This window comes from Ambystoma mexicanum, chromosome 3p (genome assembly GCF_040938575.1).
Source record: "Ambystoma mexicanum isolate Mex_15411 chromosome 3p, UKY_AmexF1_1, whole genome shotgun sequence".
In the NCBI taxonomy this organism is placed as follows: Eukaryota; Metazoa; Chordata; class Amphibia; order Caudata; family Ambystomatidae; genus Ambystoma; species Ambystoma mexicanum.
Genome location: NC_090925.1, coordinates 1,210,277,021 through 1,210,304,137, shown reverse-complemented (window position 1 = coordinate 1,210,304,137; position 27,117 = coordinate 1,210,277,021). Strand labels below are relative to the sequence as shown.

General features: G+C 49.2%; 1 protein-coding gene across 1 annotated transcript in view; it reads right to left on the bottom strand.

Annotated features, from left to right (window-relative positions):
* The window catches only part of GFPT2 (glutamine-fructose-6-phosphate transaminase 2), a 131,042-nt gene that overhangs the window by 82,059 nt on the left and 21,866 nt on the right, over window positions 1-27,117 (bottom strand). Inside the window, exons 2-4 of the mRNA XM_069652649.1 lie at window positions 10,012-10,119; window positions 5,846-5,944; window positions 1,064-1,189 (exon numbers count right to left, since the gene is read on the bottom strand). Coding sequence (XP_069508750.1) covers window positions 1,064-1,189; window positions 5,846-5,944; window positions 10,012-10,119 — 333 coding nt within the window. The remainder of the gene's footprint in view (window positions 1-1,063; window positions 1,190-5,845; window positions 5,945-10,011; window positions 10,120-27,117) is intronic.

Sequence of the window (27,117 nt, the reverse complement as noted above, 5' to 3'; positions counted from 1 at the left end):
CCGCCACCTTTCGCTTGACGTTGCACATGGGTATGTGGGCAAATAATGCAAGTAGATTCGTCAGACATGAACCCCCCCCTCATAGGACCCACAACGCTTTCCCTTGTAAGCGACTATATGGACTTGCTTACTGCCGATGAGCCTGGCCGGCCTATAGTGAGTAGACGCGACCCCGATTCGGCTTTTGTGCAATGAGATCACATCAGGCAAATATTTCTATTACTGATATCACATCATGCTCTTTTTGGTCACAATACGTGTTATATAGTGTTGGGCTGATGTGTACTTCTTCTTAGGGCAATAGTCAAGCTTATATACCAACCCTCCTCTATCTCATTTAATGGCCTGTTTAACTGGTCAAAGTTCACTTCTGATGAACCTGGATGGAGATGACGTGTGGACATGAGGCATAGTATGACCACGAAGCGGAACAGCAGCTCTGATGCCGCTGATCACGGCATGCGGCCAATCGAGATGCAAAGGTCTACCTAGACATGGCTTTAGCGGGCATGCTAGTATGTGTTACGCTGCGCTATATCGATGATTCTGCTCACATGTTAGCAGCAGATACATCACGCAGGAAGAATGTGTTCCTAAAAAGGACCCTCGCTTCCAATATTCTCTGCCAAGAGACCCCCCCCCCCGACCTATCTTGAAATGCAGCTGTGCAGTATCGGGCAAGTTATTAACAGCGGAATTGTACATACCGGTGTCCCCAATATGGTTGTGTCCACGGACACAAAAATCCTTACCATGGTTCTGTGACCAACTTTCCAATGCGAACTAATATTTACATTGCACACAAAAAAGTAGCAAAACGACATGCGGCTAATAAAACTGGCAGTGACAATGTTTGGAATTGTGAATCATATTTCAGTTTCTGCTATAAAGATTTCAGATCACAGATTGCTTTTATTTTGAAAACATTGGATTAGAAAGGATTAGATTACCTGACACACAGGCACAACGATTCGGCTAAACTGTGTTTTGATATTCTGTGAATGCCTGTGTGTCAGTTTCACCTTCAGGTAACACTTGGTGTTCGATTGTTAGAATGACTTACCGTTGTTTTTATCTGACCTCTGAGGGTGGCAGTTTACGGCATTAGGGGCTCCATGCGTGGCCCAGCGAGTGTGAGCGATGCCAAAATGAGTCCTGAATTCCGCTTCCAAGTCCATGCCATCTTGCTCTGTGTAAGACACATCACTTGCTTAGAAAGATATCTTTTACAAAGTTCTGCAGTTTTACTAAGAACACTGCACCCATAAACAAGCATGGGCAAAGTCAGCACGTTTGGCTTTTATGCAGGCAGGGGATAATCATTTGCCAGTCACCGCCATAATGGTACTACCTGGCCATACTATAGCAACAGCTGGAAAATGGTGTGAGTACCTGGGCACAGGCAGTGCACAGCAAATGCCCATCTGACACCTATACACAAGCAAAAACTGTTGGCTTTGCCAATGCTTGCTTTCTACGGGACTTTAATTCAAGGAACAGATGCAAGGACACAGACGGCTTAAACGTCCCGTAGCTGGAGGCACATTTGGTTAAGACATTGTATTACACATTTAAAGTTGCAAGTACGTTTAAACTCTGAGAAGACTGCTTAGGAAAAAAATGGACAGGCCCTACACAGTAAAAAGCTGATGTTACTGCTTGATAGAGATATCTCAAAGAGATCACAGGAGGATATGTTTTGGGCAGGGAGGGGGATGGCATAGGGATTGGCATGGCCATGGGAAGTCAATAGCTGGGTAAATAACCAAGCACTGATAAGCTGGGTGCCCCCATCACCTCCTAACTAACTGCACTCAAATGCAATAGTTTTGGCTTATATGTGGTGCTCAACCAGCTCTAAAAATATAAAGCTCAAAAGAATCTCCTATTTCCATGAATAGTAAAATGTCAGCTCTGGCTCCGAATGGAGGAATTCTCCCAGCTATTACCCTGCTGTGCAAAAGGGTCCAGAGGCTCTCCAAGACATCCAAGACAATCAGAGCCTGGCACCATGTTGGCTCTTCTAAGAGAGAAGCTACTCAAATGCACCAGCCCATGAAGTGCAACCTGGCCAAGAAAAAATAAAAAGATTGTGTGAAGTCAGAAAAGAAATAGAAAATGTAAAAAAGAAGATGACAGACCAAAAGATAAATGGTCAAATGTCTGATTTACATTGATGTGCTTATTTTGTATAGGCCGGTATCAAAGCTCTATACAGAGATCCAGCAGGGAGCCATTGTTCAGGATCTCGCGCAGGTCTTTACAAGGCCTCATAATGAAGAGTTGAGGGCCGATTCATGGAATTATTTGCGTGGAAAATTGGGGATTTGCATGCCATCCTGCGTGCAAAAGCCTGTACGTCAATTCATAGGATCGACTGTGCTACACTTTTTCGTAACTTGCAGGGACATTGCGCAGACCTAGCGTGTCTCTGCAAGTGGTCAAGTGCCTTGCATGAGACACCACACAGAGTGTGGTAGAGGCCTGCGCAAAGGGCGGAGCTTGGAAAATGAGGAGGAACCAGGGAAAAAGTGGGCGTTATGAGGGACGGGTCGCAGGCAGTCCAGAGCATGCTCACTATTGCGTGGAAGGATATGTATTCATGGATCCGAGCGCGTAACCGCTCCCCGGGGAAATGCCCACGCAAATCCCTCCATCTCTCTGCCTCCCCAAGGCAGGCGTAAATAAACGTACACATTGGAATCGCAGTGCGGAGGTGGATTTGCATGTCGAATTTAGGGGTGCGTGTATGCAGCCGGGGACCTGATCAGACTCACGGGTGCACGTACGTAATGTCGTGTGGTGAAGGAACGGTTTATGGGGGTTTGCACGCAAATTTTCAGAGTTTCACCCGAATTACAAATGAATGTAAGCTTGGCCCGCATACGGGGGACGCCGCACAATGTTTGAAGGGTGCGTGGATTCGCATCCGGGGGAGCATGCAAGGATAGCTGTTCTGGCTGGTTTTGCTTTGTGTGGGGGCGTTCCGGGGGTGTTCCAGCCGCGACCTGCATATATGGTTACATTGCACAGGAAAGGACTACGCTTGGCGCGCATGTTTTATTCTGCGTGCAGGCTCGTGCAGTGTCATTCTCGGCACGTTGCCTTTGAGGGACAAATGTGCACTTTTACATGAATCCGCCCCTTGGATAGTAGGAAATGAGAACAGCAAGGATAGTCTGGGAGAAAGAGGACATGGAGTCACAGCATTAGAAATCTAGGTTTTTACGGTGCATCTGATTGCAACAGCAGGCACAACTTTATATCATGGCGTAAAAGAGAACAATTTGATCATAGCAATACCTTCTGCCTTAAATGCTAATTTATAAGATGGCTGCGCAAGGTTCACAGAGATGTTCAGCACGTCAAAGGCTTATTGCATTGAACTAAAATGGATGCGTATGAGGTGCACCTTGGCGTGTGGCGGGTCACATGAGTTGAACATGGGTTAAGGCCTCTTCAGCCAGAGCACACTGCAGTGGCCTGCGCGTCCATTTTACATCCTGGTCTGGTGGCAGCATGTCTCCTTGACCGCTCTTTGATCAAGAAACTTCTTTCCAGTGTAGCAATGCCTTACATCTCGATCTATGGCATTTTCTGTCAAATTATATTGGCTCTGCCGTGGCTGTTTTCCTGTGCAAACTTCCCTTAACACTATGAACATGTATTAGTCAGTGCAATGCCACATTCCATACAATGTACATGTGGGGTTTTTGCCTGGTGCCTTGGATCCCGGGCGTGTGAAGTACCCCTTTTCTCAGATAAATGTATTTATACTTTATATTTTTTTTCGGCCAGTCCCCTGAGACAATTTAGTAACAAATAAGTAAGAAATATGCCTTACCGGATTCATAACAGCTCATCCAAGTAATAGATGCATATTGAATAATACTAAAGACCAAAGTGTTACAGAAAAAGAAAACTAATCTTTAACTAACCTTATGAAAGCATCATCCATTCATTATGACATCATAAAAATGTGAACATCTGAATGTGGCAGCAAACGCCATAAGACCCATAACTCATATTGAAGGCAATAGGAGTGAGTTGTGTTGTACAATTTTCCTTTGTAAGCACAAAGCATTACTTTGGCCGTGTCTGCCTAATGAAGACATTTCGCAAATGGTCATTTCGGGCCTGATTCGTGCAAGTGTTTTATAATGGTGCAATCCCATAGGAAAACTGAATCAGGCCCTAAAGGAAGATGTCTGCGATCTTCGGCCAATTCTGCTTGTGGCGGTGTTGTTGTTATCTTGTGTTTCCATTAAAACCAAGAAACAAATGAAGTGTTCAGGCTTGCCGCCCTCTATGGCAAGCCCAAGGTATGCGACCAATGTGTGTATTGTATTTGGAAGGGCTCAGGATTAAAGTAGCTATTTACAAACCCTGGGGGAAGAAAGCAAACATGACCATTTGCATCGCCCACATGAAGCCCCCCCACCCGTGCCCCCACCCCACGGTGCTGAACAGGGGACGTTGCTAGGGGGGGCTAAGGGGGCTATAGCCCCTGATCTTTTGGTTGTAGCCCCGGATAGAATCTCAGGAGCTACAGCCAAAAGACTAGCTAGCCCCCAGTCCCAACAGTTCCGTCATCAGCTTGGCCCCGGGTCTTTTCCAGACCTAGCAACTCCCCTGGTGCTGAATGAAGGAAACTGCCTGGACTGGCCTCATTCCAGTCACCTGCTCTGCCTTAAGGGCGCAGCAGGAATGATGTCAGCCGCACACGGAGTGCCCGCCTCCAGTGGGAGGACGGAATGAAGGCACTCCGGTTTGGGCGGAAGCCATCTCGCTTTCTCATAGTAGAGACGCAGAAACGTCCTCAATGACGCTGTCGACGCCACCATTCGGTGCCTACAATATGGACGAATATCTAGAAGGGGGAAAAAAGCCTTCGAGGGCTGGCATTTGATTTACTTCTTTGAAAAAAAATGGGTTCTTTTGAGAAGCTACCTGGCATCAATTAAAATGTACTTTCTGAGATAAGGCACAAAATGGGAGCTCTCATCTACCATAGAAACAGAATGTTAGCAAAGCAGGCGAGTCGTGTCTTAAGGCGGCATTTGCCCGCCAAGTGGAATCTTTTCAAGGGGGGTGTTTTTCTCTACTTAACCTGGTGATTTGCGGCTCAAAGGCATGCACCCCCCCCCCTGCCCTCCCCCCCCCCCCCGGGTCGGCTCCTAACATCCAGGTTCCCTGGCTCCCACTTCTCGGTCACTCTGACAGCTTCTATGTCTCCACATGTTGGCACTTCTTTGAGGAAATGATAGGGGCAAATGGACGAATGAAAGATGCTAGTCATAAGAGACACGTTCTTAGTTGTGTTTTCTGACACCTAGATGCTTGGCTTGGTTGCATAGTGGCAAAGGGAATGTGTTGCAAAGCCGAGGTCCCTGAGCACAGAGTGCCTGCCTCCTTCGCACGGCAGGACCTTTCTATGGTGTTCCAACAATCCAGACTAAGAGGCCGACCAAAGCCATTCGTGTTACCCTGTTCCATAATAGCCCTCATGCTTCAATTTGTGTGTGTCCAACGTTATACTAGTGGAACAGTCACAAGCGGTGTGGGTGATCAGGCTCTAATGTGTGAGTCTTGTGCTAGCAAGGACAGCAACAGTTGCAAGAGAAAGAATGGCTTTGAATGACAACATGGAGGGGGGAACACAAAAGGAGCGTTTGCCAAGTCTGTGTTTCCTCCTGCTCTAGCCTCTTCTTTATGGTCAAACTGCAGTTGCCAGTGGTGCTTCTTCCATGGTCACGCATGACTGGCCCATGACAGCCACTGTGGTCTTTGTTCAGAGAGGGAGTAACACAATTCAGTGTGTTACAGCACAAGTTCCTTAACTTACTGTATAGTTCTTCATCCAGGGCCTTGACTTTTCCTTTCTTCTTGATGAGCTTAATGTGCCTTTCTTTGTCTTCTTTGTTGTTACCGTCAACTGCGATCCCTAAAATTCAAATCACAGCTGTAGCTTCACCAACAGCGTCACACAAAGCAGCTTTTACTATGAACTAGTCAGAAACATTTAGCATTTAACTGTGTTCCCAGACCCAAGTGTAGCTGCGCTCCCGGACCCAAGTGTAGCTGCGCGCCTGGACCCAAGTGTAGCTGCGCGCACGGACCCAAGTGTAGCTGCGCGCCTGGACCCAAGTGTAGCTGCGCGCCCAGGCCCAAGTGTAGCTGCGCGCCCAGGCCCAAGTGTAGCTGCGCGGCCGGACCCAAGTGTAGCTGCGCTCCCGGACCCAAGTGTAGCTGCGCTCCCGGACCCAAGTGTAGCTGCGCTCCCGGACCCAAGTGAAGCTGTGCTCCCAGACCCAAGTGAAGCTGTGCTCCCAGACCCAAGTGTAGCTGTGCTCCCGGACCCAAGTGTAGCTGTGCTCCCGGACCCAAGTGAAGCTGTGTTCCCGGACCTAAGTGTAGCTGTGCTCCTGCACCCAAGTGTAGCTGTGCTCCCGGACCCAAGTGTAGCTATCCTTCTGAATCTGAGGAATCTGAGGTTAGCTGTGCTCCTGAATCTGAGGTTAGCTGTGCTCCTGAATCTGAGGTTAGCTGTGCTCCTGGACCCAAGTTAGCTGCGCTGCTGGGCCCAAGTTAGCTGCGCTGCTGGGCCCAAGTTAGCTGTGCTCCTGAATCTGAGCTAGCTGCGCTCTGGAATCTGAGCTAGCTGCGCTCCCGAATCCGAGCTAGCTGCGCTCCCGAATCCGAGGTAGCAGTGCTTCTGAATCTAAGCTGGCTGTACTCCTGGACCGAGGTTAGCTGTGCTCCTGAATTTGAGCTAGCTGTGCTCCATCGAATTTAGCTCTGTTCCTGGATCTAAGTAAGCTGTGCTACTGAATATGAGCTAGCTGTGCTGCATCTACGTTAGCTCTGCTCCTGGGCCTAAGTTCGCTCTGCTCCTGGGCCTAAGTTCGCTCTGCTCCTTGGCCTAAGTTCGCTCTGCTCCTGGACCTATGTTCGCTCTGCTCCTGGATCTATGTTCGCTCTGCTCCGGGGCCTAAGTTCGCTCTGCTCCTAAGTTTGTTCCTGGGCCTAAGTTCGCTCTGCTCCTGGGCCTAAGTTCGCTCTGCTCCTGGGCCTAAATTCGCTCTGCTCCTGGGCCTAAATTCGCTCTGCTCCTGGACCTATGTTCGCTCTGCTCCGGGGCCTAAGTTTGCTCTGCATCTGGGCCTAAGTTCGCTCTGCTCCTAAGTTTTCTCCTGGACCTAGGTTCGCTCTGCTCCTGGACCTAGGTTCGCTCTGCTCCTGGACCGAAGTTCGCTCTACTCCTGGGCCTAGGTTCGCTCTGCTCCTGGGCCTAGGTTCGCTCTGCTCCTGGGCCTAAATTCGCTCTGTTCCTGGACCTATGTTTGCTCTGCTCCTGGGCCTAAGTTTGCTCTGCTCCTAAGTTTGCTCCTGGGCCTAAGTTCGCTCTGCTCCTGGGCCTAAGTTCGCTCTGCTCCTGGGCCTAAATTCGCTCTGCTCCTGGGCCTAAATTCGCTCTGCTCCTGGACCTATGTTCGCTCTGCTCCGGGGCCTAAGTTTGCTCTGCGTCTGGGCCTAAGTTCGCTCTGATCCTAAGTTTTCTCCTGGACCTAGGTTCGCTCTGCTCCTGGACCTAGGTTCGCTCTGCTCCTGGACCGAAGTTCGCTCTACTCCTGGGCCTAGGTTCGCTCTGCTCCTGGGCCTAGGTTCGCTCTGCTCCTGGGCCTAAATTCGCTCTGTTCCTGGACCTATGTTCGCTCTGCTCCGGGGCCTAAGTTTGCTCCGCTTCTGGGCCTAAGTTCGCTCTGCTCCTAAGTTTGCTCCTGGACCTAGGTTCGCTCTGCTCCTGGACCTAGGTTCGCTCTGCTCCTGGACCTAAGTTATTTTGCAGGATGTGTAACCTTGACTGGTGTTACGGTAATATTCGAAGTAAAGTTTTGAAAGCGTTTGCGATGGCATGAGTCTATGTTGGGGTGTTCAGCTCCTTTCCTATGCTGACATGTTACAGCAGCTCAAATACACCCACACCTCAGTAGGAAACAAGTACCTGAGGAAATCATTTCTGGCCCTTGAAGGGCTTCTAAAAGACGGCCATAGAGGCCTACAAGAGTGAAACACATCACACGAGCCAAGATAGTATGTTGACCATGTAATGACACATACATGCATAAACTGCATAGAATTCAACATATTAGTCCCTCCCCACCCTCTGCCTCTATTGAGAAAGGTTTCAAATGTCACGCATGAAGCATGCTGTGGAATTTAAGGTAATGCTTGTGTCTAAATTGCGCATGTTTTGCTGTGTCCCATGCACTCCCGTAAATAACAAGGGCCCTTTATAGAAGTTGGAATGTGTCCATGGAAACTCAGGGGGCTCAGAAAACCAGAAGCGTTTTTCCTGAAAGCCTTGCTGCAAAACCTGAGAAGAGCCCCTGTACGGCGCTAAGGGCAAAAGTGGACAGAACTATCTCCCACCTCCTCTTGCACAAAAAAACCCTTTTTTCAGCAGGGGAAGAGAAAAGAGCAAATGCAAAGCAGAGTCCAGATCAGTGAGCGGAGGAATAAATCTGGAACTCGTTTTGAGAATCAGCATCGCTGATGGGGCATTTGCAGGTTATATGTGCCGTCATTTCGTTTGCCTCGCATTTGACACTTGGACAATGGACACAAGCCCGCGGGGGCCCCCCTGCTCTGCCTTCCTCACCTCAAAGGAAAAGAGCCTGGGCTGCACTGAGCTCTTATCCTTTTAACCTAGTCCGCAAGCAGACCATTTACACCAGGACGTGATTTGTCCCTCAATTTCATTAATGTCGCACTTGTGATAGCCATTAACTCCTCCCACTCTAAACTCCCTTGCCAAGGGCCCCTCTGTCCGTCAGTCAGTCAGTCTTTGCCGTAAATCTGCCACTGGGGTTGGCCACTCTTTTGGAAAGCCAATGGGATAAACTTTACTTTTCATACACTACTTTTTTTAGGACTAGCCAGGGACGTCATTTCAACAAAATGCCAGGGGTAGCGGAAGTGACATCACACAATCTTTGACCTCTAATGACATCACAAAAAGAGATGTCATTTGATCCCCAGCCCGTAGTGACATCACGGGAAGTGGTGGAACACGGCCTTTCACACCTTGACATAACAGGAAGTGGCATCACATAGCATTGTTCCTAAGTACACTACGAAAAATATGGTTACGATAACACTGCAAAGTGATATACATTTCATTCAAGAATAGATCACCATATGTATCATTAATATCTGTGTGAATAGGCCCATATTAGCAAATTACTGTGAATGCAAGCAGACGTCCAAGGCCAAATGATAATGATGTGTTATTATATAGCACATACGCTTAAGCGCTTTGTATAGAACAAATATACATACAATATCACCCAACTGGTGTTGGTACTCATTTATCAACCTCAGAAGGATGAAAGGCTGAATTGAGGTGTTTAAAAACAGACTAAATCAGTGAGTCACCCACTGAAGTGTGCCCGAAATAAACCTTTAATGAGTCTAGCAAATATTGTATAGAATTCCAGAGAGACAAATTATTTGTTATGCCTATTCTTTCTTATTTAGGGTCACTGCTCAAAGTCTTAGACTTGTGGAACCCCCCGGTTTTTTTAAGAGGCCTTAACAAGAAAGTCAGCCACTCCGTAAACAAAGAGCCACATGGTGCTGACCACAGCCCAGGAGCTTACATAAAAATAAAAAAATGCACGTTTTTTGGGGGGGGTAGCAAGGAAGACCACAGGGGTAGCAAGGGAGACCTCAGGGGTAGCAACTGCGACCCCTGGCTATCCCCAAATGATGCCCCTGACTTGTGCCTTTAAAACGCTTTATGACCTATCAGCATCTGAGACCCACCATGTAGCACTTCCTCTGTTGTGAAGGCTCTTTTGCTGTCTAGCTCGGGTCGCTATATAACAAACATGCACGCGGGTATGCGCACGCACGCGCGTTTCCACACACAGACGGGCGCACGTACGCACGCGTTACTAAGAAAGAGCAGCCTTCTGGCTTAATAAGGAAAAGCAAATCTTGAAGTACCTGCAGAGTCATATCCCCTGTATTCCAGTCGTTCCAGGCCCGTGATGAGAGTTTGAAAGATCTCCTTCCTGGTGCGTGGCACGCTGTAGTTCAAGTAGGCGAAGATTCCTGGAAGAAAAAGAGCATTGTAAGTCAAGGAGGCAAAAGTGCAGCTGCAGAGGCAGAGCTTGTATGGTCCAGAAAAGAAGCCCACAGAAGTACACATTGGGCCTCAATACGAGAATGGAGGTAGCCATGGAGCTATTAGCTCCATGGCTGCCTCCGTTCTGGCCTCCATTACCGGGTGCCTGCAATGGGGACTTACCGGGTTACTCCAACATAGGAGGACCCAGTAATTCCTCCTTGCAGGAACCCATCCCCATTTGAGCCCCCATAGGTCTCAATGGGAATGGGGAGGGAGGTAATAACTGGCAGATTACATCGGGCCCTTTATTGCCGCCCTCTTCTCCTTGTGGGACCCGGAACGCACGCCTGGTTTTACCAGGCGGCCGATTCGGGTCCCGCGGTGGGAAGCTCATATTCGGTGCTCCCGGAATGAAGGGGCCATTCCCGTACCGGCCCCCTTCATTCCGGGAGCGCCAGCTTTATAATGAGGCCCATTGTTTCTCTTCCTAAATAACAGAACATAGATTTCACCAAAAAGTGTTACTAAATAGCTGTTGAAGCTATTCTGAACAGCCAGACCCTCATTCAAAACATCGAATTTTAGCCAACCATACAGTTCGGTCTTTACTAGTCCTCAGGCCCTCAAAGCCAATGGGCCTCATTACGAGTATGGAGGTAGACATGATGCTATTAGTGCCATGGCTGCCTCCATACCGGGCTCCAATACCGGGTTCCTGCAATGAGGACTTACCGGGTCATTCCGACATAGGAGGACCAGGTAATTCCTCCTTGCAGGAACCATTCCTCATTCCCATTTGAGCCCCCATAGGAATGGGGAGGGAGGTAATAACAGGCACATTACAAATGGCCCGTTATTAGCTCCCTCTTCCCCTTGCAGGACCCGGAAAGGACGTCTGGTTTTACCAGGCGTCCTTACAGGGTCCTGCAAAGGGAACCTCGTAATTGCTCATCCCGTAATGAAGGGTGCCAGTCCCGTACCGGCACCCTTCATTACGGGAGCGCAAGCCTCATAATCAGGCCCAATGTCTTGCTGCTGCTAACCCATACGCGAGGAGGAAGCAGGCGAGGCGTCTGGCTCATGAAGCCGCAGAGTGCCCTTGGCCAAGCATGGCCGCTGGCACATGACCTTCCGTGCCAAGACTCATGGCCCGCTGGCCACATCACCAGGCAGCATCCTGTGCACATTGCAAGATATACAAGGCCCCCCGTGGACCCTTGCCTGCGCCATGTCCTGCCAATTACACATCTCAGCCTTGACTACAGTGTGCAATGCACTGAGCCTTCGTCAGTGACCCTGTGTGCTTAATGTTGCTATGAATGATGTGAAAGGCAGTGTGTGTAGGAATTCAATGCTGCATTAGATGTGTCGCCCGACATAAATGCATTTTGAAGGAAAATGCAATCATGTGCCAGTCATGTTCAAGAATTTAGGAAACACTCGACTAACTACAAACCGAGCTCAAAGGGACACCTTCGACTGCCTCTCATATTCCATGTTCTCTAATGACGCGTCCTGCTCACTTGCGTACCCCAATTTATGTTCGCTGTTTACTTGCTCCCTCATTTACAATCTGCCCTCCCTTGTTAGGCCTACTTCTGGTGCACCCATCCTCGAACACTTCAATTTCCCTTTCCAACCTGTCTTCAAAATCTGTTTTTGTAATTTTATGGAGATAGAAGAAAACATGTGCTTTGAACAACAACACTTTACACAGAAGAAAGAAAGAGAGTAGCAATCCCAGGATATCAGGGTTGCATGCAAGTGGAAGAAGAAGTGGGGGTGGGGGGTGGAAAGGAGACCACCCAAATGGAGGATACCAAAATAGGGACAGGTATAGGGGTAGAAGCAGCCCAGGGGGGAAAAGAGGGGGCACCGGGAACCAGGCTCGGGAGGATAGCCCAGGGGCAACATGCTCGCCTTGGAAGCAAACTGACACGGAGCATCACAGGTTCGATCCCCGGATCCGCGCTTAGAAACCTCTGGGTATTAGGCGTGTTATAAATAACCTAACATTTCATATCAGGCTAGTGGAGGAGTGGGGTCACTTAGATCCAGCCCATGGAAGGAGTGAGGAGGGTGGTAGGGGCATTCAGAACCTAACCAAGGGAGGTGCAGGCACCCAGACCAAGCCAAAAGGAGGTGAAGAGTGTGGAAGAGGGTGGCACCCAGACCCAGCAAAGAAGAGGAGACAGGAGGAGGGTGGGACACCCACAAGCAGACATGAGTGTGAGTGGGGAGGAGTAGAGGGTGCTCATCCCCCAGCACGGAGAAGAGGCAAAGGAGACAGAGGAAGATCCTGACAGCCAGTAAAGTGACACCTATTGGAGTATTTATCATGGAGGAAGTAGCACGGTGCCATCCTGCCCGGGATCCGGGCAAGGAGGACGGGCCTGGGAACCAGGGTAGCAGTCCTGCCCATGGGCCCCTAGCCAGGACACCCAGGCGGAGAATCCCTAGACCGACTGAGGGTAAACCGGAGCTGACCGCACAAAGGCGTTGGACCGATGGTGAACGGGACCTGGCCCGCGGAGGCATCAGCAGGTATCTGTCAGGCATCCAGAGACCATGCGGGGTGAGTAGACTGGTACCCCTCCAACTGGTGGGCACCAGGAGGACGTCTGTCTATTGGTCCATCTGTCATTTCATCCATCTCTCTGCCTGACCATCCGCCCATCTTCCTTTCTGCTGTCTGTCTTTGTCTCTTGAAATAAACCTTAGCCAATATAACATGAAGGTTCCTAAAGCAGCTTCGATCGTAGATGGCAAAGGGCGGGAGGGGCAATGAACCACATTTAAGCCATCATTAAAAGGGCTAGCTGAAGTAGCTAAAGTCTCTGCCTATACGTGTGCACTACAAACGATAACATAAAAATACATCCTTTAGATTTTATGAGGCATTCAGACGGGGGAACACTTTTTAAAGGACTTTGCGCCAATATATCCACATGGTATTTAAATCATATTTCGGGGAGCTCAGTTAAGGATTTGAAATTTGGGGTGGAATTTTAGTCCACTGGATTTTAAGGTTGCCTGCTTTGCAAAAGTATTGAACTACACCTTACTGATTCCGTGACTGGGTCATGGGATTACAAAGTCAAAACCTCTAAAAGTCCCTAAATGCCCACATCAAAATGGTTACTCAACCTTAGCTGTTCCCATGGGCACTACTCACAGACTGACGTGACATTGCCAGTGACACAATCAACACATCACTGACACCAGTGCATGAAATATAACATCCTCAAATAGAGCAGCTACTGAATTAGCAGGCATCCTACCCACTCACCCCACAGGGGGGGCATATGCCTCTCATACACACCCTATCGGGATGCAAGTGCAGGCATCCTACCCACTCACCCCACGGGGGGGGCATATGCTTCTCATACACACCCTATCGGGATGCAAGTGCAGACATCCTACCCACTCAACTCACGGGGGGGGGGCATATGCTTCTCATACACACCCTATCGGGATGCAAGTCCAGGCATCCTACCCACTCACCCCACGGGGGGGGGGCATATGCTTCTCATACACACCCTATCGGGATGCAAGTGCAGGCATCCTACCCACTCACCCCACGGGGGGGGGGCATATGCTTCTCATACACACCCTATCGGGATGCAAGTGCAGGCATCCTACCCACTCACCCCACGGGGGGGGGCATATGCTTCTCATACACACCCTATCGGGATGCAAGTGCAGGCATCCTACCCACTCACCCCACAGGGGGGGCATATGCCTCTCATACACACCCTATCGGGATGCAAGTGCAGGCATCCTACCCACTCACCCCACAGGGGGGGCATATGCCTCTCATACACACCCTATCGGGATGCAAGTGCAGACATCCTACCCACTCAACTCACGGGGGGGGGCATATGCTTCTCATACACACCCTATCGGGATGCAAGTGCAGGCATCCTACCCACTCAACTCACGGGGGGGGGGCATATGCTTCTCATACACACCCTATCGGGATGCAAGTGCAGGCATCTTACCCACTCACCCCACGGGGGGGGGCATATGCTTCTCATACACACCCTATCGGGATGCAAGTGCAGGCATCCTACCCACTCACCCCACGGGGGGGGCATATGCTTCTCATACACACCCTATCGGGATGCAAGTGCAGGCATCCTACCCACTCACCCCACGGGGGGGGGCATATGCTTCTCATACACACCCTATCGGGATGCAAGTGCAGGCATCCTACCCACTCACCCCACAGGGGGGGCATATGCCTCTCATACACACCCTATCGGGATGCAAGTGCAGGCATCCTACCCACTCACCCCACAGGGGGGGCATATGCCTCTCATACACACCCTATCGGGATGCAAGTGCAGGCATCCTACCCACTCACCCCACAGGGGGGGCATATGCCTCTCATACACACCCTATCGGGATGCAAGTGCAGACATCCTACCCACTCAACTCACGGGGGGGGGCATATGCTTCTCATACACACCCTATCGGGATGCAAGTGCAGGCATCCTACCCACTCAACTCACGGGGGGGGGGCATATGCTTCTCATACACACCCTATCGGGATGCAAGTGCAGGCATCTTACCCACTCACCCCACGGGGGGGGGCATATGCTTCTCATACACACCCTATCGGGATGCAAGTGCAGGCATCCTACCCACTCACCCCACGGGGGGGGCATATGCTTCTCATACACACCCTATCGGGATGCAAGTGCAGGCATCCTACCCACTCACCCCACGGGGGGTCATACACACCCTATCGGGATGCAAGTGCAGGCATCCTACCCACTCACCCCACGGGGGGGGGGCATATGCTTCTCATACACACCCTATCGGGATGCAAGTGCAGGCATCCTGCCCACTCACCCCACAGGGGGGGCATATGCCTCTCATACACACCCTATCGGGATGCAAGTGCAGGCATCCTACCCACTCACCCCACAGGGGGGGCATATGCCTCTCATACACACCCTATTGGGATGCAAGTGCAGGCATCCTACCCACTCACCCCACGGGGGGGGGCATATGCTTCTCATACACACCCTATCGGGATGCAAGTGCAGACATCCTACCCACTCAACTCACGGGGGGGCATATGCTTCTCATACACACCCTATCAGATGCAAGTGCAGGCATCCTACCCACTCACCCCACGGGGGGGGCATATGCTTCTCATACACACCCTATCGGGATGCAAGTGCAGGCATCCTACCCACTCACCCCACGGGGGGGGGGGGGGGGACATATGCTTCTCATACACACCCTATCGGGATGCAAGTGCAGGCATCCTACCCACTCACCCCATGGGGGGGGCATATGCCTCTCATACACACCCTATCGGGATGCAAGTGCAGGCATCCTACCCACTCACCCCACGGGGGGGGGCTATGCTTCTCATACACACCCTATCGGGATGCAAGTCCAGGCATCCTACCCACTCACCCCACGGGGGGGGGGGCATATGCTTCTCATACACACCCTATCGGGATGCAAGTGCAGGCATCCTACCCACTCACCCCACGGGGGATCATACACACCCTATCGGGATGCAAGTGCAGGCATCCTACCCACTCACCCCACGGGGGGGGGGGCATATGCTTCTCATACACACCCTATCGGGATGCAAGTGCAGGCATCCTACCCACTCACCCCACAAGGGGGGCATATGCCTCTCATACACACCCTATCGGGATGCAAGTGCAGACATCCTACCCACTCAACTCACGGGGGGGGGGCATATGCTTCTCATACACACCCTATCGGGATGCAAGTGCAGGCATCCTACCCACTCACCCCACGGGGGGGACATATGCTTCTCATACACACCCTATCGGGATGCAAGTGCAGGCATCCTACCCACTCACCCCACGGGGGGTCATACACACCCTATCGGGATGCAAGTGCAGGCATCCTACCCACTCACCCCACGGGGGGGGGGCCTATGCTTCTCATACACACCCTATCGGGATGCAAGTGCAGGCATCCTACCCACTCACCCCACAGGGGGGGCATATGCCTCTCATACACACCCTATCGGGATGCAAGTGCAGGCATCCTACCCACTCACCCCACAGGGGGGGCATATGCCTCTCATACACACCCTATCGGGATGCAAGTGCAGACATCCTACCCACTCAACTCACGGGGGGGGCATATGCTTCTCATACACACCCTATCGGGATGCAAGTGCAGGCATCCTACCCACTCACCCCACGGGGGGGGGGGGCATATGCTTCTCATACACACCCTATCGGGATGCAAGTGCAGGCATCCTACCCACTCACCCCACGGGGGGGTCATACACACCCTATCGGGATGCAAGTGCAGGCATCCTACCCACTCACCCCACGGGAGGGCATATGCTTCTCATACACACCCTATCGGGATGCAAGTGCAGGCATCCTACCCACTCACCCCACGGGGGGGGGCATATGCTTCTCATACACACCCTATCGGGATGCAAGTCCAGGCATCCTACCCACTCACCCCACAGGGGGGGGCATATGCTTCTCATACACACCCTATCGGGATGCAAGTGCTACGTCCTGGTCAGATGAAGAGATTGAGACTGTGAGCAATATGTTAGCAGGCGTCCTGGTGCTAGCAGTTCTCTTTGGGCGCAGCAGACTACGCATGTACCCATTTGCACTTAGCTTTGTCACATACTAGAAACACCATATAGCCACACAGATAGAACAATAATGTATTCACGTTGCGGTTCTCGAGATTAAAGATAGGGTGATTCATCTTGCATTTAGCTGTAGTGTACAGCGTTATGTTTTAAGGGATGTGCGAGTAGATAGGTGTATGAGATGGAGTCCGAGAAGTGTTGCGGTAAAGGTGAGGTCTGGGGGCTAAGGTAGCAAGAGTTCCGCCATTTTGCATTTTAGGGAATGTACCAGGATGTGTTTTTGAAAGCATGCAACACCAACTTAACGTGGAGGTCTGTTCAGTTAACCCTGAGATAAGTCCCCCTTCCTTGTCCCCATAGAGAAGTTATGATGTCAAGGTCACAGGCAGTTCTGACATGTCGATAACAGTTAATTGAGTCAAGCTGCAGAGCTCAGAGGAGGTGAGAAAGGAATGCTGGGTCCAGGAAGGAAGGGTAGGGATGTGGCTTTTGAAGGTTACATTCATGCGAGTAGGGCATGGGGGTCGGTGATGCCAAGAGGCTTGGTGTAAATTTAGAGCCCTACTGCCCTCACCCGAAGAACAGTCATCCTATTTGAACTGCAGGCGCCACACTCTAGGGACTAATACATCTGCAAAATGCAGACCTAAGAGTGGTGCGCTGATCACATCATTCATGGGCACCAGGGTTCCCAGAGAGATATGGGGGAGATGAGCTAGGGCTGTACCTTGATGTGGGATGGAAGAAGCAGAGGTGATGCCAACACATTCATCTACAAGGTTAGGGAGCTATTAGTTTGTGCCACAGTGTCTGGTACAATGAGGGCCATTGCACTATCAAAGCAGAGTTGACGTCGCTATTCACACTTTGATCAGGACCCGACGGAAGGGTGCACATCATGGGATGGTCAAGAATATTTATTTGTTGAAGAAATGTATTGTGGTAACAATGTACCTGGTAGTTAATCAACTCCTACGTTTCATAGTGACAATGTAGTAGGTCACATGTTAAGGGGAATGCGTTTAGATAATGTGTGACTAATAGGGTAATACCCTATAGGGGATCATTAGATTTGTGTATAGGTGTTAGCCAATGGGGAGTGCAGGATCACATTTTAATCTTTGTATGCATAGTTCGGTTCATTTGCGGCTTTCCACTATTAGAGATGTAACTCCTTTGGGTTGGGCAAGCTCCGTGTTAGTCCAGTTCTATGGGACCATCTGATACTTTTGCATGTAATTAAACTTTATTTTTCTTGCAAACGGTGCCTTGGTTATTTGGCCTACTTGGGATTGTTTATGTCAGTCGGTTATTCACCCTACAACCTCTATAGCCCCATGCATTCTGCAGACATCTAGTCACAAGAGAGGAGTTCCAATCCCATGTTCTGCAATGATGTTAGTCTTTGATGTTCAATAGTTTCCATCCTAAATCTTTTACTGAGCATTTGCTCCACAACCCGTTAAGGGTCATATGCTTGGTTTCTAATGACAAGTTACAACAGCAACCAGCCAGGGAGCCCCAATAGATCTACTGCAGCAGAACCTTAACAAGAGTAATCAATGTACTCGAATGTATGTATCAACCCTACAAACTCGGAAACAGGGACCTTATCTGTTAAGATGTGAGGTGGGGCTCCAACTTTAAGTACACAGACCAGCTGTGGAGCCACGTAGGTTAAACCAGGATGCTTTATTTCACATAGTTACATATGTACAAACTCCAGTTACTTGCAGGTATGACTACCAGGTAGACATTAAAGGGACAGGCCCACAGGCCATCCTCCCACTGCCAGCTCAGGCCCCTAACTGACATTCATAGAACAGTCACACACACACCACTCACTCAACATTCTCCGGAGCTGTCTATCGTGCATACATCAACATTCCATCAGCATGCACTCCTGGCCAGTGATACATAACAGGACTTACTCACAATACAACATTATCTTACATGGATTACATCATTACCCCAGTTATTGAGTGAAATGTAGAATTCCAGAAGAATTGAACACTATTTCAAATGGCTGAACATACAGCCGGCCTAGTCCAGATCCGCCAGCATGTACATAGTGAGGAAGCAGCCATCTTAGCGATTACTTAGACGCACACAAACAGACATTTGTGGGGAGATCGAAAGGTAGCTCCCAGGCTTGTTTGAATTGCCTGAACTGCCATAGTGTAACTGAAGGATATGTTAGCTACCAGCCGCAAACATGCCAACCTAAAAATCTTCAATCACATGCCACATGTGTGAGTTCCAAGATGATTTGCACAACCGCATGCCCAGGTGGACTTACTTACATGTGCAAGACGCACAGTGAAGTGAAGTGAAGGGAACTTTGTTCTAACAGTCGGTTGGGTGACACGAAATCTCTTTCCGCGTCTTTTCTTTGAGATGGGGCACTCCAGTACCCGAGGTTTCAGACCTCACAGGGATCCCTACGTACAAGGTGCAAGTCTATGGAACAACCACAGCTCAAACACCATGAAGCAGCACTTAGAAAATCAGAATAAAAAGATGCCACTCAACAAATAAGCCACTCCCTGCAGTCTACCTCTGCTTTCCAGCACATGTGCCCAGAAGGGACTGGGGAGCAGCGAATGTTCACCAATGAAATATGGCTCTTGCTCCCTGATCTCCCATGCTCCCCTTTCCTGCCCACTGAAACCTGCTTCTATGTTATTAGCTTCGGCTAAATCCTACATGCAGGCGCCCGTTCGCGCCACAGTGCCTTCTACAACGTCATGACAAATCCACCTTCACTCTACTGCTCCGCAGCCGCCATCTTCTAGCCATGAAACGCTGAGCATTACAATCCTCTGGCAGCCATTGGAGGATGGTTGACAGTCAGCCAATGGCATAACGCAGCCACCATAGGCGGCCAATTGCACTAGTAGTCGCACCTCGGGGTATGCACCAATAAGTTCCATGGAAAGTAAATAGATGCATATGCGCTGCGTCACCAGGGTCAATGATTCAGAATGCACCGTTATGTTTTTCCTCCTGCCTGTGTGTGGGTTAATGAAACCTTGGACGTCTGGCTGCTGCCTGCCCTCTCTTGGAATGTTCCCGGCGTGTTCTGCCCTCGGTGTTCCGTGTGCGTCAGTCAGCTGTCTTCCACATGGTGTGGGACGCCGGGTGTCTCTGTCCTCCTTACTGACAACCACCTGCTTACCTGAGTGTCCTGGACTTCAATACAGGACAGGTACCTGCCTCCCGTCCTCCTTGACCTCAGGACATGTTCATTATGACAGATAGCACTACAAACCCAGACGTATGTGATCATGGAATTTGACCTCTCACTTAGCTAATGTTTGGATGTGCGGTAACAAAAGAAAAAAACATATTTCCCGAAACCCACACCTTTCTAAAAATGAAACTTGGCAGATGGGAAAGGTGTGGCTATTTGCTCAACACAGAATTATTGGGTGACCCCTACAGAAAAGAGGGACAAGCTCTAGAAAGCGGTGCTACCCTGAACATGTTATGCAGGGACGGCGCTTGGACCTTTCACCCGTTTCCTTTGAAAAGGCCCACGAGCATCCGGGGACCCCCAGAAACTGCCTCTATGTTGGCAGTCGTCTTATGACAGAGATATATTCCTTTCTATATTACTATCGTTCTGGGGCTTTAAATGTGTGCTTAATCACCTCCTTGCCTTTTACACATAGGTTTCTCCTCATCAGCCCCTTGCTGAAAAAGAAGGATGTATAGCTTATAGCAGGCGTTTCGTGTTTCAGCTGCCTGCTGGCTAACCCCGGCTGTATTTCTATGTCTCCATTTTAATATATGCACCAAATGTGTGTCTCGGGTGTTGTTTTCCGCTGTAAGCAAGAGGGGTTGGGGGCAAGCATCATGTTGAAATGGGACCCCACGAGCCGTGTGACACAACCTCATTCGGGCCAGATGTCATGCTCGTAGATGTGAAGACTTCCCAAAAAATAATGCAGGGTTCATTTTTTCTACCAGTGATAAATGGTTTAATGATAAAACATACTGCTTTATACAGCCACACGTCATAATAGCGCTGTGAGGCTGTGGTCAAGGCACGCGCGCGTGTCAGGAGCGCCCTCGGTGCCAGTAAGGGGCCCCGGGAGAGGCCTGCGTTGGTGCGGCCCGCCGCCCGCACAATGGGGCCAGTGTGCCGTGTGGGTAAAGGAGCCCTGTCTCGGCCTGGCGGAGTAAACTGCAGAGCTCTGGGGTCCTGTGGGAATCTCCGCCGCCCCCGAGCGGATGGTTTCGGGCGAAGCGGCGGCGGCGGCACACATTCTTCGAATACAAGGAATCCATCTTGCTTTCATCGCAGAACCTTCGGCAGTTCTTGCGCCCTTCGCGTTTTCATGCGGTTCGCCTTCAACGCTGTTTTCGCAGGCAGAACGGGAACTTTCTTTCTGCCTTATTTTCAAAACATGCGTTGTTGGAAAATGGAATCGAATCAAGCAATATTTTAAAGGTTATGACATGTTTACAGTGCTTGCTGCGTGCACACAGATGTGTGCTCCTGCTCATTGTAACCTATCATTTAGGCAGATTTTCGTCTTTGTGGCGCAGATGTCTTTGTTACTCAGAAACCCTTCCTTTTCCGAGAAGCTCGTAGCCCAGAGCACAGCTATAACCAACTCCCGCCTTTGGCCATTGCCCCCTCATGGCGCCAGGCCCAGTGTTGCCAACTCCTCAGTCCAGAAAGTAGCTAGAGGCTGTCCTAAAAGTAGCTAAAAGTAGCTAAATGACATCACTGCCTAATTAGCATAATCTCGCAGCATTCTCGTGCCTCTCGCGGCTGGGCGGGGGCATCAGTGACATGACGTGACTTGTTGTGCTGGAGCCTGGCTACAAGGAAGCGTGCATTGATTGGGGGTACTGCTATTGTTTTGTTGACATACACCCTTTTCTATTGGTTTGGAAACTTGCAAGTCTCCAAACCAATAGAAAAAAGTGTACGTCTTCAAACCAATGAAAGTAGCTAGATTTGTCGCTAGTCGCTTTCCATGAAGAAAGTCGCTAGGGGACTGCCGTTTGTCGCTAAATATAGCGACAAAGTCGCTAAGTTGGCAACACTGGCCAGGCCATTCTAGGGAAGGGGTATGGCGAGAGGGGGCGGGGCGGAGGCTGTACCGGGTTCCAGATACGCCCAGTGAACCCGGTCCAATTACGGTACCTCCTGTGACAAGGGGAGGTGACAGGGGGAGGCTTCCATGCCTTACGTGCAAACTGGACGTAACACCACTGGACTGTGAGTCGTTTCAATCAGTCACTGTAAAAGTAATCAGACAAAACAAAGTAGAGTACCTCGTTAACGGTGCATTGGTGAGACGAGCAGAGGTACTCTCTGGAGAGGTGAGTCAGCAGTGGAAGTGTCCAAACAACAATACGTTCTATTCTCAAATAAAAGTAATTCCCATTAAAGGCCTTATAAAAACATCACACCTCACCAAAAAAAAAAGAAAACCGTATCAGAAGCCGTGAAGCCCATAGCATGATTAGTTAGCTTATAAGGACGGGTTGACTGTGAAGTGCTCTGTAGGAGGGTTATCAAAACCAGTTAAGAGGTTAGTGAAAAAGGAAACAAAAAAATAGTATTTTCAATATTGTTTGCCACGCTAGGGAAGGGGGGCCTAGCCAATCTATAGGGGCACGGGTAAGTCCAGGCGGTCAAGGTACCTACAATGCTTGGGAATAATGCATCATCTACAAGCTCTCTATCTTGGGACTTGATAGCTTCACAGCATGCTGACAGTCTTCTTGGCGCTTCATATGCAGCAGCTACAGTTCTATGACGTCTAGTTAGCGTGAGGGTACTCAATTACTACGCCATTCGTTTTCAAACTGACAACTCGATGGCTGAAGATCGTTCATGTATTGCAACCCTGTTTGAGGGCTGAGGCTCGGCGGTCTTGATCAGAGGCTTGAACATGTTTTGCGCTAGGTTCTGGCCAGCTGTTTCAGAGTTGGTGTGATGGCTAGATGGAGTGAAACTGTGGCCATAACGTTTTGTCGGTGCACTTGGCTGGTCGGACCTGGCATTTGAACAGGCTAAGCAGGTCTCGATGGCAAAGTCAGTGATCCATTTAAAGATGGCATCTCATTTTTCGATACGGGTTCAAAGGATGTTGTAAACTCAAAACTTGCTCCAAGTCCTTTTTGGTTCTACTGAGCAATAAGAGTTGCCATAAATAGTTCTTCTGGACTTTGTGAAGCTGGAGGTCCTCTTCCAGAGAACCATGCAATCTGGAGCCATCTTATGCTTCTTCCCCCTCGGGCTTAAGTTAACTGAAGCTACTCCAGGCACACTGTCATCCTCTGGGTTCCTAGATATGAAACACCTGGTCCTCAATCAGAATTCTTTCTGCAGGTGTCCCTTCTGATCCCCGTGGGAATTAAGGGAAGGGTCTTTCTCCTTCCTCTGATCAGCTCTCTTCACTCCTGTGGAAGAAGGTTTGGAATCCTCAACAATGACAACCATTATAAATGAACGTGGATTCTCCAACCCCATCTATATATACATTTTAGCAGGGATTAAAATAGTTAGATCTTAATCTGTTTTCCATCATCCTACTCCGAGAAAAAGAAGAATTATTTAATGCAAGAATGGAATTGTGAATTTTCGCAGAAAATATGTAGTGAATGCTGCAAATGCTCGCCGCCGGGCAATCCTGCTAGAAAAAATACCCACTTAGCCGTACATGTCGTATTGTTGTGGGTCCTTTTGCGCAATCACTACTCAAACATTTTGAATTTATGACAAATGTTTTAGTTTGTTGTGTATTGAAAATGACAAAAGAAAACATAATATTTGAAAAAAGTATAAATATCTTGTTGACGACAGTTATTTTTGCTTCAATTGCTATTCTTCTTGCATTGTCTCAGATTATATCGTTAATAGAAATTCATCAACACCGTTCCTACTGGTTATGAATTTTGAGGCCATCAATGTTCGTTTATATCTTTTAAATGAATTCAAAGTCCTGAATGGTCCATTGTTCTCTTCAATGACATGGACGAATGTCTATTAAATTGCTGAAAAATTTCAATTTAATTTAAAAACATCCTTTAATTCGGATTTGCAAGACCAACTGATTTATCGCTCGTTATCTTTTATCTTCAAACTCAAATCAAATTCCTTTTTAGAATGTTGTTTAATAAAATTCATTTTCAGAATGTCTTTATAATCAATTTCTTTGATATATTTCTATTGATTTTAGTTGTAAGTGCCAAAGATTCATCTGTTGAAGTTTGTGCTTTGAATCAATTGGAAACTTTTTTTGATCCTCAATATGTATTCAAGCAGGGCTTATCATTCTTATGTTAAATTCATTCAATCATCTTAGTGCATTGACGGATATTCAAGTTGAACGTTTACATTCTCTCCTCATATTCTTTGTTTGGTCAGTTACATGTGACTTGTCCATCTGGCCATTGCTGGGCACTCCTCACGCGTGCTTTGCTATGTTTATCGCTCATCAGGGGGCACTAATAGTAGTTGGCCGCATGTGATTTCCTGCACTCCTCACAATAGGCACCCCCTTATTTTGATAATAAGCAGTACATTTCTCTCTCTTAATGTTGTCTTTACAGCTTCATTCAATACATAGATGATCTTTGTATATGTTGACAGGAGTGCCTCGGTTTTTCTATACTGTGCCTAATTCGTGCTAACTAGCAGGGTTTGATGGCTCCCAAGTACCCCAGTTCAATCCAGAGGGGGGAAACCCCCCTGTTGAGCGCCCTCCATCTATTGCAGCAATTCCCAAAATGCCTTTCTCCTGGCAGAGCCCCTGGGTGGCAGAGGCTCAGCATGACTCTGACCTCCTGCATGGCTTTAGTTCTGCCATGTCATGCTTTCCCAAGAACAAAGGGCCCTGACTTCAGTTAAATGCCCCTGCCCATATCACCCACTCCTAAAAAGGTACCAGGGATCTGTGTTGGTTCAGCCCGACCGCGGGAAATCTCCCCTTCACCTCCAGATGAAGGATGAACATTTCACTCAGGAACATAAAGGTTCTTCCTGTGTTAAGCGGATGCCCCCTTTTGCCTTCTGCATAGAGGGACTATCTTGTCAGCCCTTGAATCTTTCATCTGAGGACCAACCTGTAAATGGCAAGTTTGGCAAGTGTATTCCTGTTAAAAGTAATATGGCTGAAGCTTTGCTTGTAATCATATCACAGCATATTCTTTGGCAATATGTTGCTCTATATATAATTGCACTTGTACAAAGCATCCAATGTGAAAGGTGCTAGAGAACAGCACCCAGATGTGATTCAACATTAAAAAAGCCAATGCATTTTAATATGAGGCCTTTTGAATTGAAATAAAACACCACGCTGCTAGGTAGTTTGGTACTTAGCAGACACTTTTCAGATTAATATCATACTTTCCTTGATCCTTATCTTTTGGTATTGGGTATCATGCCAGATGTGCCGATAGACATCTGTACAATTCTGTGCATTATTGGACTGTACTTCTAGTGCCAAAGAGGCTTTAAAGGAACCCATCATTAGGAAACTGCTACTCAGTTTACCATGTGCACATTCCAGGCTACAAGAAACTTTGTATTTGAAAGTGTGCTATTTTGCCTCCCAGCTACTGGTATATCTTGGGGCTGTGCAGAACACATAAGTATACATTATTTCCTAAAGACAAACATTGGTGAGATAACTGGCAGCAATATCTACATTTTGGCACTCTGGGGGGCAAAATGCAAGCAGTGGCGAGATAACAGGCACAAAATCTGCAATTGGGCACTCTCAGGGCAGAATGCAAGCAGTGGTGAGATAACAGGCAGAAAAATCTACAATTGGGCACTCTGGGGGCAAAATGCAAACAATGACTAGATAACAGGCAGCAAAGTCTTCATTTGTGCACCCTGGGGGCCAGAATGCAAACAGTGGTGAGATAAGAGGCAGAAAAACCTACATTTGGGCATTCTGGGGGGCAGGGGGGCAACATTCAGATAATGGCATCATACAAATATTGGTGCGATACAAAGTAGACCTCCCTTACCTGAGAGTTGCTGTAGCGCGTGGCATCTTGTAGGGTTGGGGCGCCAGGGCAAACAGGCAAACAGGGATGATAAGCGCCCACAGGAAGGTGCCCTTTGCCTCAGCCCTTCACTGGCTGCTCTGGGAGTGGCTCTTAAGAAGCCACGTTTGAGGGTCACGTGGCCCTGATGGAACACCAATCTGGTGTCAGGGGGGCGGGCAGAGTATGGCTATAAGGTGGGCTGGCGGGGGAAGGAAGACAGGGTTGAGCGCAGGAGCACATTAATCTAAGGTGGGCAGGGGGGGCGACAATGGTGGAAGAGGGGGCCAAAGGCTTGAGACAAGCTCAAGATGGTGCAGGACCATGAGGGGTCCGTGCATGCAGCGGCAGGAGAGAAGAGGGATTTCTTCCACATGGGAACAGTGTTAGAGTTTTCGAGAGCCACCTGACCTTGATGGAACACCAATCCTGTGTGAGGGGTGGCTGGCAGAAGATGGCTGTAGGGCAGGCTAGTGGAGAAATGAAGGCAGGAGTGCATGAATCTAAGGGGGGCAGGGGGAGCAACCATGGGGGCCAGAGGAGGCAAAAGGCCAGAGGCAAGAGGGTGCAGGACAATGATGAGCCCGTGCATGAGGCCGCAGACGAGCAGCGCCTCTGCCACCGTCGTTAAGTTATTCCTTGCACTAGAAATCAGCTTCAGTGTAACCAGTGACCCACTTTCTGTCTGTTTGGCAGAGCGCATTTTCTTGGAGAAACCAACTTTGATTTATTTTACAAAATCTAAAAAAAAACAGAAGTGTACACCTTCACACATGGCGCTCTGTCACACCTGCACTGATGAAACTCAGGAGTGTACGCCTTCACACATGGCGCTCTGTCACAGCTGCACCGATGAAGCTCAGGAGAGTACGCCTTCACACATGGCGCTCTGTCACACCTGCACCGATGAAGCTCAGGAATGTACGCCTTCACAGATGGCGCGCTGTCACACCTGCACCGATGAAGCTCAGGAGTGTACGCCTTCACACATGGCGCTCTGTCACACCTGCACCGATGAAGCTCAGGAGTGTACGCCTTCACACATGGCGCTCTGTCACACCTGCATCGATGAAGCTCAGGAGTGTACGCCTTCACACATGGCGCTCTGTCACACCTGCACCGATGAAGCTCAGGAGAGTACGCCTTCACACATGGCGCTCTATCACACCTGCACTGATGAAACTCAGGAGTGTACGCCTTCACACATGGCGCTCTATCACAGCTGCACCGATGAAGCTCAGGAGAGTACGCCTTCACACATGGCGCTCCGTCACAGCTGCACCGATGAAGCTCAGGAGTGTACGCCTTCACACATGGCGCTCCGTCACAGCTGCACCGA